We start from the raw sequence: 14,738 nt of genomic DNA, 5'->3' as shown, positions 1-14,738 counted from the left end.
GGTACAGCAGAAGTATCTGGGAGTGGGGGGTTGGGGGTCAAATGTTTGGAATTGTAAGAGAATCGTACACAAGATTTAAACTACATTTGATGAAACAGTCTGAACATTTTTCTTAGTTTGATCAATTGTGATATTTTTCTGTTTGTTTTTTGTGGGTTGTTTTTCTTGTTTTTCGTAATACTGGGTGAGGATAGGTTTGGTGAAATTGTCCCAATAAATGCAAACACTAGTTTAGGATATATCTCTTCATAATTTCACAATGTTCCCCATATCGATTTCACAATTCTATTTTGTGCACCCCCCCCCCCTCGAGAACAACAAAGGAGTACCTTTACTTGAAGTGCAATAAAAAGCATCTTTCGAAAGCTAACTTAAAACATCAACACATTAAATATTTAATAAATGAATATACAAATTTTAGCCCTCTGGAAAAAATCTGCCTATCAAAGCATCATGCCAGCATGACATTATGCTGACCTCTGTTGCTTAGTAACCAACTTTTCAGCTCCTCATCAGAAATAGTCCTAGTTACTCATTTGGAATTTCTTGACTTAACACCGCTCAGAGTAAGATAAATATATACTAAAATGGACTAAAATGAGATAAAATACTTATTATTGATTGAAACTTACTGGTGGTACCAATGTTATCAACAGAAAATTTGAGCTTTGAGGCTAATTCTATCACTTTTTTTCATTTAATTGACCCAAACCTTTCATAACTTTAACTAATAAACTTTATTTCTTAACTTAAACTTAACTATGAGACTTTAAAATGTTTCTAATTGTTTCTATGACTTTAAACCGCACTGGTAAGCAGTGTCTTCTCCATCAAGAGGTGGGCGTAGTATGGGGGAAACAGGGTTAGGAGAGGGGGGGCGGAGGTACTGTGTGGAAGACCAACGTAATTTAACAAGCTACTACACAACGTAAATGAGTTGTCCTCTCAAATTTGTGTATTGACCATGTTAATAAGATCTCACTATTTCTATACAATTTGAAATTTGGCAACTTAATACAAAAAGGAAGAAAACACCTTTGGCACTTTAACTAGCTAAAAAAGTGGAAGTGAGACTATAAAAAAAAATGTGTTTAGAGGTAAACATGTTAAATGCTATCATAGTAAAAACAAGTTTTAACTTAATGACTAATATAAAACGAAGACAAATTCACCCCTTGGGCCAATTCAAAGTCACAAACAGTCATAAAACAGATTCACCCAAATAACGAGGATTTTTTATTTTTTTAAAGTTTATTTAACAATGATGACTACTTTTCCCTTCTTCCATAAGAGTGAATAAAGTTAGAAATGAGCCGAACCAGTTGACAATGATATCCTACCTAATCCCCAATTCTGATATGTACAGAAGGCTAGGCTAGAATTTATCTGTTATGAAAGTGTTGTTAGGCTAAATTAGGTGAATATCCTGTACTGTAAGTAACATATTTTAAGGAGATATTCAGCCTCTGTTGTGACATTAGTGTAATCATGTGACCATTTTGCTGGTCCAGTTTTTATCCATGAGGAAACACAACAAGTTGATGAATGCAACCTGTTATTTGAATTTGTTTCATGTTTACGAGCTCTTAGATTGGTTGATGCCTACAACTTTTACAAATCTTTTACAAATGTAATTTGTAAAGTCTGGTTGGTAGTAATAGTGGAGCATTTAACAATTAAGCTTTTAAAATAACATTGAAAAAACAAACCCTATAAAACTCCTAAAGTAATTGCGTACCAGTAGCAATCACTGAAGTTTAGTGCGCAAACCCTATAAGTTAAAATTGGAAATTGCAAAACAAAAAAGGTAAAAAGAAATAAACAGTTTCTAGAAGTGAATATTATGTGAATATGGAAAAATGTTAAAAAAAAAAACACCCACCTACAACCAAATGAGCAAGTACACCTTTACCTCGCCAATGATGTCTTCTTAATGAAGACAGACTATATCCACGTCCTTGACTACCAAGCATGAACACTGGTACTTCGGTTACGACTGGCTTGAAGCGGAAATACATCTCTGTTCACTTTTGTGAGATAGTATGCGTACATACCGTTCGTTCACCAGAGAGCGTCTTTACTCCTGTTAGCTTTAGATATCTCGAAGAGCGCCTAAAAGGGGGGGTTAGGAGAAAAATAACGACAAAGTAATATTTAGAATCATTCTCGATTCGGATATCCTTCAAGGTGTTTTCTTCTTTTCTTTTTGGAGATGCACTGAATAAAGAAATTAGACTATCCTTTGTTAACTAGGATTTCTGGAATATCACTTACTTCAATCTGCTGATATGAACTAACTAAATGTAACCTGTCCATATATATATGTAAATCAATATATATATGTAAATCTATATATATATATATATATATATATATATATGTAAATCTGTAAATATATATATAGATATATATATAGATATATATAGATATATATATATATGTATATGTATATATATATATATATATATATATATATATATATAGATATATATATATATATATAGATATAGATAGATATATATATATATACCATTAATAACAGTATGTTGTACATAACTTAATATGACACGACATGACCTTACCTTACCTCTGTTATCTGTCTACGACTACAGATGACTACCCTTGATTTCATTTTCCTGACTGAATGATATTTACTTTTCAGGACATCTATTTTCTTTCCAATTTTAAGATAAAACAGCCAATCAGAAAACTAACCTTCATTTTGGCACTTTCCTTCGCTTGATACTCCTTTAGCTTAACACTGGCTTTGGTTACGTTTCTCTCTCGCTTCGCCGCATCGGACTTACGTTTCTTGGCCATAATTGTCTCTATGTCCATCCTAATTTGATGTGAGAGAAAGCATATTGTTACTAATTAAAACATTTTTAATTAGTTCTGCTAGAAGGAGGTTAGTGGGTTCAAATGAGAGAGGATGCCAAGGGTAAAGACTAATATAGGGAGGTTTCATGAGTCATCCCAACCCAACCTCTCTCTCGTCCAAATTGGACACACACTGATGACTAGCCCATTTCCAATTTCTTAATTTGTTTCTATACAAACCCAAACACCCAGCAGCCAAAACACTTACTGTAAATTATTTTCATCAAAATTTACTCCTGTTTTCACTTTGTTATCGTGCCCTGGAATTAAACAGCTAGAAATTGCTTGGATGCAACACAAAACCACATTTATTCGATTGTTTAATTCCATTTCACTATGTAATAATATATCAGTGCACAAATATTTGACTCACATACTGACAAGCAATTATTAAAACTGTTTCCAAAATATTTGAACAAACTCAGAAATAGAACCTTGTGATTCATGCTACAACCCAGTGAAATCTGTCTGACACCTCAATTAAAAGGAAAAAATTACATTGATACTTTACTCACTGTGAACCCAGAGAAGAATGACAATTTTTCCTAAAAACGTACGGAAGGACGAACAGACAATCAAACAGACATTATAATGCAAATATTACACTAACCCTGAACCCATAAGTACTCTGTCAGAAAGTTCCGGACTCGAAGCTCTGTGCTTCCTCAACATTTTCTTTTCTACCTTCGCCTCGTGACCAGTAGCTTTCGGAGTCAGCTCTTCCATAGTCTGTAGAAAAGGAAAACGGAATATTTTATGGGCGACTATACATTCTCTCGAACTCGAGAAGTACCCTGTCTATTCAATTTCGGTAGAGATATGAACAGTTTGAATGTGCTGGTTATCGTATATATGTTTTTGTCAAAGTCTTGCATAATAATAGAATGAAGAGATCTGCAAGAATTTAGAAATAATCTCCACAAACAAATGAAACGGTTGAGAGGTAGCCAAAGTCAAATTAGTTTTGTCATGTATTTATGATATATTAGCAAATAGTGTATATTTCTAATATATACTTTCAAAGAAGAAAAAAAAAAGCACAACTGAGATAGGTTTGCAAGATAGGAAAAAGACATATTTTCCACGAAAAGTTTGGTGTATAAAGTCGCATCTTTTTTTAAGGAGCTATTGAAAAAGAGACATATTACGACCTTACCAATTTTTCATATTCTCTGTACTTGAAGAAAACAAAGCACAACTGAGAAAGGCTTGCAAGATAGGAAAAAGACATATTTTCCATGAAAAGTTTGGTGTATAAAGTCGCATCTTTTTTAAGGAGCTAGTGAAAAAGAGACGTATTACAGCCTTACCAATTTATCATATTCTCTGTACTTCTTTCTCTCTGTTCTGACTCTTTTCCTTTCCGTCTCTCGATCCTCATCTGAATCTTGCTGGAGCATCAGGTGAGGCTGACACCCAAAAAAGATTAAAAAAAAAAATTAGAACAAAAGGGTCTGAAGATACTTTAACGAGGCTACGATGCTTTACTTACTTTAAATGGTAGGATTACTCTTTCTTTTTGTTTTCCTTTTTTATTTACTCTCATTATGTGTTTCAGATAATTTGGGAAGCAGAATGAGAAGGAGAGGGAGGGCAGTAGAGGGGATGAGCCAGTCACTGGGAGAGTGTACTTAACTAAAAGGTTACCAGTTCACTCTAGACAGGGTAGAGCAAAAGTGCATTTATTGTGAGGAGACTGGTAAGCGAGTAAAGGACCATCACATCTATGATATGTATGTATGTATGTATGTATATAAGATCCTCCTGCAAGCAGGAACTCGCGAAGAAGCCTCATTGGCCTATCAAAGCCGCAAGCTGACTGAAGTCAGTCTCTTACATTCATATTTAACGCCCATGATTATGAATTGTCAATTGTCAACAACTCTGTAACTGGACGACATATACATTAATCTGGGAGCGACTCGAACCGGGGAACTAATGATTGAAAGGCACCAGCGTTAACCACTGAGCTAACACTCTATCTCCCAAGAAACTGTTTGGATAAGTTCTATCTATCTCTTCTTTATATCTGTCACTTAGACCGATAATGATGTCAGGATTTGTGTCTCCTTTCAAAAATTCTACCGGATTAAATCAAGGTCTCACTGGCACTTTCCTGAACTACGACACACACACGAGGGCCTATGCAAGGTACGGAAATAATGCCGATACTTTGACTGAAGATTGTTAATCAACTGTCTTTAAGATCTTAATGTCTACTGGTAGAAATGTTTTTTTTGCAACTGCCCTGTTTTTTTCTACTGTTCATCAGCAAAACCCAGTGGCATTTTAGGCCAATAAGTAGCATAAATTTTTTGGCCTCTCATTTAACAATCAAATATTTTCCTACCGGTCTCTCAGGTCCAAGGACACGTTTCTCTGGCCCTATGGTCGGTGATGAAGCTTTACCGAAAGTGGAAAACGTTGATTGTCGAGCCGATTTCTCTCCTTCAACGAAAGGACTGTTGCTACTACTCGACGGTTTGTTGATGTCACTTCCTTGCAGCTTCTCAGCAAACTGGGAGGGAAAATTTTTAAGATGACGTGGTAAATTATAGGAAATTCAAAACCATAACTGGATATGTTTTAACAGTGGAATGTCTGTCTCCATACCAGTAGTGTGTGCAAGGGGTGGGGATTGGGGGGAGGGAGGGAGGGAGGGAGGGGGACTTCTTCATCAGGCAGGGGGGAGTGTTAATTCCAGAGAAAAATGATCAGCTGGGAGATTTGTCACATGGATTGAGGAAAAATAACAAAACACTTTTAAAACTAGCTTTATACAAAGACACATAGCCTTTTCTAAAAGAAAGCACAATGTTTGTAATTTTTTCTGTTGATCAAAGAAAAGATTTGAAATCAAATATGTATGAAGGAGGGGGGGGGGGGGGGTTAGAGCACCTTTTTAAAAGTAACAGTGTCTTTACTAGGAAAAGTTACAATGTTCGAAATATTTCTGTTGATTGACAAAATATTTGAGAAATAAAAAAAGACACATGTTTTCCTTAAAACACACATAAAAACATATTTAAATAAAGAAAGGAAAAAAAAACATGATTTTTCTATAAATATAAACACTGGAGCTTCCAGGTTCTTACAGGAAACTATTTTCCAATTTTCGACACAGCCCTTACCTTCCATTTGTATTTTGTCAGTGAACCCTTCGCATCAGCGGCATCGATTCCCTTGTAGTATTTCTACGAGAGAAAAGCGCAAAACTTTAAAATGTCTTCATGACTTTACGTGGAGACAGGATTCTTCTTTTAGTCCAGATTAAAATATAAAAAATTAACCAGCAAAGTTAACATGTTACATTCTGTAAATGACTGGAAAGCTTCAAGATATGAATTTTTTTTATATAATAGATGGATCTTCATCAAGAAATTTTATTGAATTGTAAGCAGTATTTATATTACATTAGTTGAATTTTGCACCCGTAATTACTAACATTGGTCAACTGAGTCCTTTTGTTATGCAATATTTTATACTAATTGGCAATAAAAAAATTATCAATTTAAGAACTTGCTTTATTGGTAGAAACCACTGCTTTTTTCTTGCTAAAGCCCTGTCTCACACTACCTCTTCTAATACCACAGAAAATCAGAGTTAATCAGTGACATTTCTTCATTTTTCATTTGATAATCCAGGTTTTTCGACCAATAAACCCAATTTTCTTGGGCTGAGTATGCAGGTTTATCTAAATCATGGTATATCTTGTTTCCCATAAACAACAACTTCCTTTATTTTGGGGAAGTAAAATTTACTGACTCTAACTTTACTGTCCAAACAATTTTTTCCGGATTTTTCGAGGAATTTTACCTTCGCGAGTTTGCCGTCGTTCCACCTTTTCACAAACTTTTTGAAATAGCTTTTCGCTTTGGTTGTCTTCATGTCTCCCATTGCCAACTTTTTCTAAGAAAATGAAAAATGAATAACAAGGAGAACAAACTAAAAGTGCTTGCTGTGATGGATAAAAATAGAAAGGTGAAAGAGGAAAGAAGATATTTGTCAGTTGATCATTTTTTACTTTCAGTCATCAAATTAGCTGAATTTCACTTCCTGTTTTTTTTTTTGGTGGCTTCGTGGGTTGTATCATGATGTGTCACAGAAAATTGGGTTAAAAACTGGGTTAAAAACTGGTTTAAATGATTATCCTGTGGCCAAAGTTCAGTGTTTGTGGATTTTTTTCTTTTCATATTAAGGTGATATTGACATCCTTAATAGCCTGTTGAATAGTGGAGATACAATTCTTTTTTAATTTTGTGAAATTTCATTATTGCATCTGGCAACAGCGGACTTTTCATGATGTCATCATGGCGGCTGTTGCCACGGAAATGTATATTCTTCTATATAATGTCGACAAATGATTCATAACACTGAGTAACATAATACTCTTGCAAACAAGTTGTATAGTAGTGACATTCTAAATTAAGAGAAAATCCACAACCAAGCAAAATTCCACAGCCAAGCAAACATTCCACAACCAATCAAACATGCCATAGGCATTACATTTCAAGTATCAATCAACAACAACAAAGGTTGCGTAAAGCTTTCAAAGAATATCTACCATGTTTGTCGAAGACGACAAGATATTAAAACATCCCTTTGTACATAATTACTTGTTTCTTGTATTGCATTTTAACATATTCAACCTATATTTAGGTTTACCGATCATAATCATCCACTGAACGATGAACTTAATTAAAGCTTGTCTACAAATTGCATGATTTGTGATTTCCTTTGTTCTGACATAAATTACCGATCATTGAATACAATACAACAGTGCAGTTAAATACAGTACACAGCAGTACAATACATTACAGTACATTACATTACAGTGCAATACATTACAGTGCAGTAAAACGAGACAGTATACAGTGCAATACATTACAGTGCAGTAAAATGAGACAGTAATCTTCATGCGGGATGATTTGCGATGCGATCGATCTTGATCTCTACTTCAAACTATATAAGAGCTTAATCACATTAATTATGTTTAGTAGATCATAGAATGAATGATTTAAATATCTTGTCAAAATGAATATGTATTTTTGTGTAATCTCATCTTTAAAAGCTTCCGCTGTTAACTCCGCGACTTTGCCGAGACCCTAAATCGACGACGATGATAACATCTAGGACCTCCTACTACGATCCACCTCCAGGAATCACGAGGGTTACTTTTGGTAAAAAAACAGTTTATATGGAAACAAGATGGAAAGAAAACCGTACTCACTTCTTCCATCAGCCACAGCCTGAATTCTACATTCTTGCTATAGTAATCATCCTTACTAATTTTATCTGCAAAAAAAGACCAAAAAAACTGTAGAAAGTAGAACAATATATATATTTTAATAATTTGAAGCGAATAAAAGAAGCAAAATGACTTCCTCCAGTGCTTGTTACTCACTAAAAGCTTTAACATATCATTTCAGTAAAATACAGATTGGTAACTTAGAGATATTCCTTCCATCCATTTTCTTTCATGCAAAATTCATTACTCCCAAAATTCCCACTGTCTGTGAGTCAATGAGTACTCCTTAAGTATCTAAACCTTAAAGGGTGTGAAGACTAGTGCAAAAAGAAATGTCTAATGCCGGTAATCTGACCTAGTTTTGAATGAGGTGTAACAGAAGTGTTAGACACCACCATCGATCCCAGAAAATACACACACAGCTTGCTACCGTCGGTAATTAGACACTAGTGTACAGTCAGTACATACAGCTGCGGTGAATACCCACAGCACAGGGTACTAACGATACAGCGATGGACATATCAGGTCCAGCTAAAGATAACAAGGTATCACGTTACAAAACGCACAAACCGTCACTTGCAAGCAATAGAAAGTTAACTTTTTCAGATGGCCGCACGCAGTTTGGGGCGATTCCTCAATGCCTTTAAATGGCTCTTTCTCTCATCTTGTCTGAACATCCATTACAGCTTCAAGAGGTACCAAGGTAAACGAGAGATCAAAGCCCTAAGAAGGCAGTGTTGATAAATGTATGTGGAAAGTGGGTGTGGCCCTGCACAATTATATGCAAAATTGGAATTAAAAAAAACATGCATAATTTATGTGAGTTATCTTTTGAGTTTCAATGAATAAAACAGTAAAGAAATGGTCCCCAGACAATCAATTATATAAAATTTAAGATACCCCCAAATTTTCCTTAAACAAATTGTCTTCACTCTCTCTCACTGTGGTTTTATAACATTTTACATTTCCAGAAATCACTTTACCAAACTACTGGATCTTAGCATGCAAGAAATTAATGTTAAAGTAGTTTCACCAACATTTGAATATCAATTGACCCATGGATTTCCCTTTTGTATTTTTTGAGATTCACAGAGTTACGTACAAATGGGATTGCCCCACACAAATTTACACAACAAGCGACTGCAACAACAGAACATTTCAAATTTTCTCTGGTACATTTTTGTGCTCAAAAGTGCTCAAAAGAAATTTTTATTTAAAAATGTGAAAAAAAAACTCACTTGTTGCTTTCATCTTGTTCTTCTTCTCCTGTCTCTTCTGCTCTTTTCGTTTTTGTTTCTTGGTGGCAGAATCTAACTTGGGTTTCTTCACCGTGATTCTCACTTCTTCTTCTGAATCTTCTGATGAAAGAATGCATAACTTAAATTCTTGAATAATATACACACATACAGTATACATACAGTAGTGAATTGAGCAAGATTCCAAAATTATCATGAAATTAATCAGATTAATTTGGGTATTTATATTTAGCTTGCATTCACTTGTATACAGCTTGTATTGACATTAATTTAGGATGACTTTGTCTTGAGCTGTTGTAAATGACCTCAGATTAACATACAATTCCAGTTTTTACGATTCTAACCAAACATTACAACAAAAAAAGAAAAAAAAAAGAAAGATTTTATTATTCAGCCCTAGAATTTCATGATTGGAGCCACTCGCTAAAAAGTCTTAAAATCAACTCTAGTTTCACTGGCATATCCTGAATTACAACATACATCAGTTACTGTACAGGAGTTTGACAACAGAAATAACAAGTAAACAAAATATCAAAGTAATGTCATGGCAGTTTCAAAACAGTGCATACTTAGGTCTGTGTTACGAGTTACGTGTGTGGATTGGTGGTTTATCCAAACTTTGAATATCAATAGAAAACTTGGAAATATCAAAGAAAACTTAACATGAAGTGAATATGATTCTGTTTTTGTAATTTGTTTGATAATCTTTTCTTCTTTTTTGATAATCTTGAAAATATTCTGAGCGTTTATGATACTGTTTGGAAGACTCCTTTATTTTGTTAAAAGTTTTAATTTATAGTAAAAGCAAAAGAAACCGAAAAAGTTTGTTACCTGATGAGGATTCCCCAGAGGAAGAGTAGGAGCTGCTGGAGGATGAGTCACTTTCTGGTGACTGGTGTCGCTTATCCTTGGCTTTAGATTTGGAAGACTTGCTGTCAACAACATCGGGATATGTCAAATAACAGGATGAGATTATTAGTAGGCAATATGTAATGAGTAGCAATATTTTACAGTATTGAAGAATGCATTATGTAATGTGAAACTAATATATGCAAATTGTTTTAATAATAATAATAACTTTTGAATGATTTCCTAAGACCAGATGTTAAAAGAGTCTAATTGTAGACTCATCTTTTATCATACATGTACAGTACTTGAATGGCTGAACTCGTTTTTATTTGTATCAAACTTGTTTATATTATTTTTCATTCATTAACTAATTGCATTTTATGACTGATATATTTATTTTCTGATTTTGCTGTGACTACTTTATTCATTTTATTACTCTGTACATATCTTATATCTGTAGCATGGTGGGCTCATAATTGACGCACTTAATAAGGATTTGATTAACGATGTCTATCAACGAAAAATCCAAAAATATTTTTTGTTCTGTGCCTATGCAACATACAATTAAGCAGAATTTGACCACAAAATGTCTGCTGTGTCGAGTTCTTTCATACCCCTAAATTGACACATTTGTTGATAAGCTAACTGTAGTGTAGGCCTAAATACAGTATACATCCATTGACTTTGGATGCTGTTTGCTATGCTCTGCACCTATAAGCCCAGGTCTCAGAGAGTAGTGGTATTATATTGAGGTAATTTTTGTTATTTATAAGGAGTAAGATTTCCAAATGCCCAAAAAAACGTGCAAAACTTGGGGGGAGGAGGAAGAGCCTGGGGCTATATTCACTGGGTTGCGGGGCAAATAGCCATGAAAATTGTGTAATTTCATTAAAGTTTTATGACTTATTCGTGTCTAATTTCTTGGTAATAAATTGCTCCTGTAATTTGTCTACAAGGTTGGAACTAAATAATAATACTTTTTGTGCCCGTCACATCTCTGCCTAGGGACTACAACACTGTAACCAAGTGTAAGGCTTAAGTAGTACTACTAGGCTTAGGCTATGCATATACAGTAGAATGTGTACTATTTCCGCGAAATAGGGAAAACTACATTAGTGTAGTCACTACGGGAGCATTTGCTGACGACCATTTAAGTATTTGTGCGATATTACCTTCGTTTTGCCATGATGAATTCTTGTACAATGGAAGGATAAAAATACGGCCTTTGAACTTGAAGTTTGCAATGAGGGTGACAAAATCATATATACTTTATTCCAATCGTTATTGTTGCCGCCATCATATTTGAATGTTACGTTCACTGCGCGTACAGAGTCGTTGCCATTTTCATTATAAATCAGTGGTGCATGGTTTACCAATGCACCATAGAGATACTATAAAACTACACAAACCCCTCATGATTATTTTTCAAACAGGGGAATCCCGGGAACATTTACACTTGCTGCAAGTCGGAATTCACTGTATACGAAAACAAGGTCTGCAACTCCGTTCCAGCATGCTCGAGAACCCTCGATTGGCTTGTCGAAGTAGGTAGCAAAATAGATGACAAACAAGAACATATTTATTGACAGTAAAAGACAATTGATTGTTAAATAAGCTATGATATAGCTAGGTGTGCTGGGACAGTTATACACATGAACTTCACAACAGTACGCCTACCTTAGGCTAGCCTAAATTGACGTGGCTATGCAATGACTAGAGTGTGACCTATCAAATGTCATTGGGCTAGGCCTAAGTTAGAGGCTAGGCCTTACTTTTATTAAAGTGCACACATGGCCCGGCCCTACGCTAGGATAGCGCAACAATAGTTATCATCATGGCTTAACAGGTCTTTATAGCCGAAGGCTAGCCCATGTCATGTGTGTAACAGTAATGTTATATCATGCTTGTTTATATCTTAAGCCTTAGGTGAAAGTGAGGGTAGCAATTTAATTATGAATGTATCAGTTCTTGGCTAGGGGCCGGCCTTACACTTAAGTTAATGACTTATTGCTTAAGTTACAGGTTACGATACAGTAAAGCAGCTGTATTGAGCAGAGTGCAACTAAGAACCAGTGCTGTGGCCGAGTGGATTTTAAAGGCAGTGGCATTTTTTTTTTAAGCAATGAAGCTCAGCAATCAAAAGGTTACAGGTTCGATACCCAACTGGGTCTACTCATACTAAGGTGGGCTTTCGTCCAAGAACAATCTATGGTTTTCCCATCTGAAATGACTTTCTAAATTGAAAAGATTCCAAATTTGAGTTCAAATGTTGAATTGGATGCCACCTGACGTTTAAGTTGTAATCCATAAGCCTTTGCGGGCTACTCTCATATTTGTGGTCGCTTAAGTGTCGTAAAACTAACTGCTGATTATTATGATTATTATTAAGATGCAGACTAGCCTATGTTAGGTTAGGCCTGTACAAGAAAATAGGCTTCACACATTGTATTTTAGCCAACTAGTTTTTGCTTTTGTTGCCTTTCATTAAGTATTTCTCTGAATAAAATAGTGTTAACATCATGGTCAGGGATATATGCATCTGGACTATTCTAAAACAGACACATTTAAATTTGGGATCTGACCATGTACTTCCAAGTTTTTGAATTAAATAATTCAAGCAGCAGTTAGGTGACCTAATCAATAAATTGAAGATGGTACCTCATATTTTACTGTCCTGTTTCTTTTTCTTTTTTGAACAGACCGAGGAAACCAAGAGATTGTAACAGATGAGATGAGGACTCAAACACCTCACTCTGGAGTTCAACATGAGTGAATCATTAACAAAACTGAGGACATGTTGTGGGCAACTTGCTTCCGACAAAGTTACTGAAAGAAAGGTTAATGTTTTAAATACTTAAAAGTTTAGCACGTGCCAGCATACAGATACCTTATTGAAACGTGCACTTAAAGAGTTTTTTCATAATGTAGATAACTTTGAATCTATCCTTATCGGTGATATAAACACAAAGGTGACCATAATTGAATATCTGTCATATTTGGGGCCAATACAGCATACCTTTAAGCATTTCAAAGAATGCAAAAAGTTTTAATTTTTTTAAAATAAATATATGAATTTCAGTTGAAATTAATCAAAAACTTTTTGATTTGAATCAGTAATCTTAAAACAAAAGAGCAAAAAAGGGAAACCATCCAAAAAGCAACCAACCTTGGAAATATTTCTTAATATTGCATATTATTGAATTTAGACAAACCATGTAATGTTTGGAATATACTATGTCATTATTTTTTTGTCAATGTAATCTCTTGTCTTCAGAAACAAATAGATGTCTTCAAGAAGGAATTGGGCAGACCAGCGGTCTGTCGTCAACTGGATGAGAATTCCAAGAAAGGAGGAGGAATGACCTGGGAGCATTGCTTTGAGGCTGTCAGAGAATTTATGGTGAAAGAGGTTGCTCATGTGAAGAGCAAGCTGGGTAAGATGATGTCATGATTGTTCAGGGGCATCAGAAGTCACCACCCCTCCCCTTTTTTCTCTCTCAAGAAAAAAAAATCACAAGACAAAAACATAAAACTGTTGCAGACTGCAAAAAAAAAAACACGATGGTTGTACTGAGCTATTTGTTGTCATCAGTTACCTGTAGCGCAACTCTAATATCTTTTAATTTGAGATGTGACTTCATGGGAAGGGGTAGATTTTACCAGATATTAAAGAGTTGTTGCAGAATACACCTGGCTAACTAATAGCATATACTGTGACTTTGATAAAACTGAAGTTACCACAAACAGAACCTACTGTACACTGATAAACATGGATTTTGTATGCATTCCAGGGATGTAAAATGACCCCAAGTGCCTTTTCACTTTCTCCTACCTACCTGCAAGAAGACCAGAAAGATTGAGTAAGGGTAGCCATGTGCCTTTATGCAAAACTGTTAAACTGCTTAATTTAACATTTATTTAAAAAGCATGGCTTTACTAATCCTTTGATTTGTGATACCACTGCTTTTCAATGGATATGTAGGAGTAGGGAGGCCGGTTAGGGAGGGGGGGATAAGTTTTACTTGCAGATCACCTCAGGCAGTTTTGGCCTCTTGTGGCAATTATTATAAAAAAGGTTTACTCTAGATAATTAAAAGGAAACTTGTTTTGAAGATTAAACTTGAGGGTGTGTCTGTTTTGTAAATCTTGATAATTTTCTTTTTTCATCTCACTTCAGGCAAAGGCAAAGGCAACCAGGATCACAGAAAGCTCCTCTCTACTACCAACATTTTCAAATGGTTCGTTCAGAAGGCAAACAACAGTAAGTTTAAAAGTTAATTGTTGGGGTTCATTCAATAAATCCCAAGGAATTTAGTTGTTGGAATATTAAAGCAAAGGTAAAAGAACATCTTTGAAGAAATTAATACTGACCAATAACCTCACAAGTTATAATTTAAAGTTTCTTTAGGTGGCTTTGGTAAAAGGTTTTGAGAAACATGCACAAACTTTTGGAATCAAGTCTGAAGACCTCATGGTTTCTGCCTAGAACCACCAATCCTCTTCCC

General features: G+C 35.0%; 2 protein-coding genes across 3 annotated transcripts in view; one reads left to right on the top strand and one right to left on the bottom strand.

Annotated features, from left to right (window-relative positions):
• Positions 1-1,250: 1,250 nt before the first annotated feature.
• Positions 1,251-11,601, bottom strand: LOC139962853 (uncharacterized). 2 transcript variants are annotated; one of them, XM_071963235.1, is made up of 11 exons: positions 11,406-11,601; positions 10,216-10,316; positions 9,367-9,486; positions 8,111-8,175; positions 6,697-6,789; positions 6,012-6,074; positions 5,231-5,398; positions 4,191-4,289; positions 3,491-3,609; positions 2,716-2,839; positions 1,251-2,112 (listed from the first exon to the last, which is right to left on the bottom strand). In XM_071963235.1, exons 1-11 carry the CDS (start codon positions 11,417-11,419, stop codon positions 2,062-2,064), a joined length of 1,017 nt encoding a protein of 338 aa, XP_071819336.1. In that variant the 5' UTR covers positions 11,420-11,601; the 3' UTR covers positions 1,251-2,061. The 2 variants fall into 2 exon arrangements, with proteins under 2 accessions (XP_071819336.1, XP_071819337.1); XM_071963236.1 differs by having other exon boundaries at positions 9,367-9,483.
• Positions 11,602-11,666: 65 nt separating this feature from the next.
• Positions 11,667-14,738, top strand: part of LOC139962845 (serine-protein kinase ATM-like) — a 62,713-nt gene continuing 59,641 nt past the window's right edge. The window contains exons 1-4 of the mRNA XM_071963215.1: positions 11,667-11,777; positions 12,933-13,070; positions 13,508-13,667; positions 14,411-14,494. Coding sequence (XP_071819316.1) covers positions 12,999-13,070; positions 13,508-13,667; positions 14,411-14,494 — 316 coding nt within the window. The 5' untranslated portion in view covers positions 11,667-11,777; positions 12,933-12,998. The remainder of the gene's footprint in view (positions 11,778-12,932; positions 13,071-13,507; positions 13,668-14,410; positions 14,495-14,738) is intronic.

Source organism: Apostichopus japonicus, chromosome 21 (assembly GCF_037975245.1).
Source record: "Apostichopus japonicus isolate 1M-3 chromosome 21, ASM3797524v1, whole genome shotgun sequence".
Classification (NCBI taxonomy): domain Eukaryota; kingdom Metazoa; phylum Echinodermata; class Holothuroidea; order Aspidochirotida; family Stichopodidae; genus Apostichopus; species Apostichopus japonicus.
Note: the sequence above shows the minus strand (reverse complement) of the source record. Positions and strands in the feature narration are given on the sequence as shown.

Excerpts from the sequence above, each read along its gene's own strand:
- LOC139962853 (XM_071963235.1), bottom strand. Across the intron at positions 9,487-10,215 it reads CTCTGGGGAATCCTCATCAG|AAGATTCAGAAGAAGAAGTG; the intron begins GTAACAAACTTT and ends TTCTTTCATCAG. Across the intron at positions 5,399-6,011 it reads TGACAAAATACAAATGGAAG|TTTGCTGAGAAGCTGCAAGG; the intron begins GTAAGGGCTGTG and ends TTTCCCTCCCAG.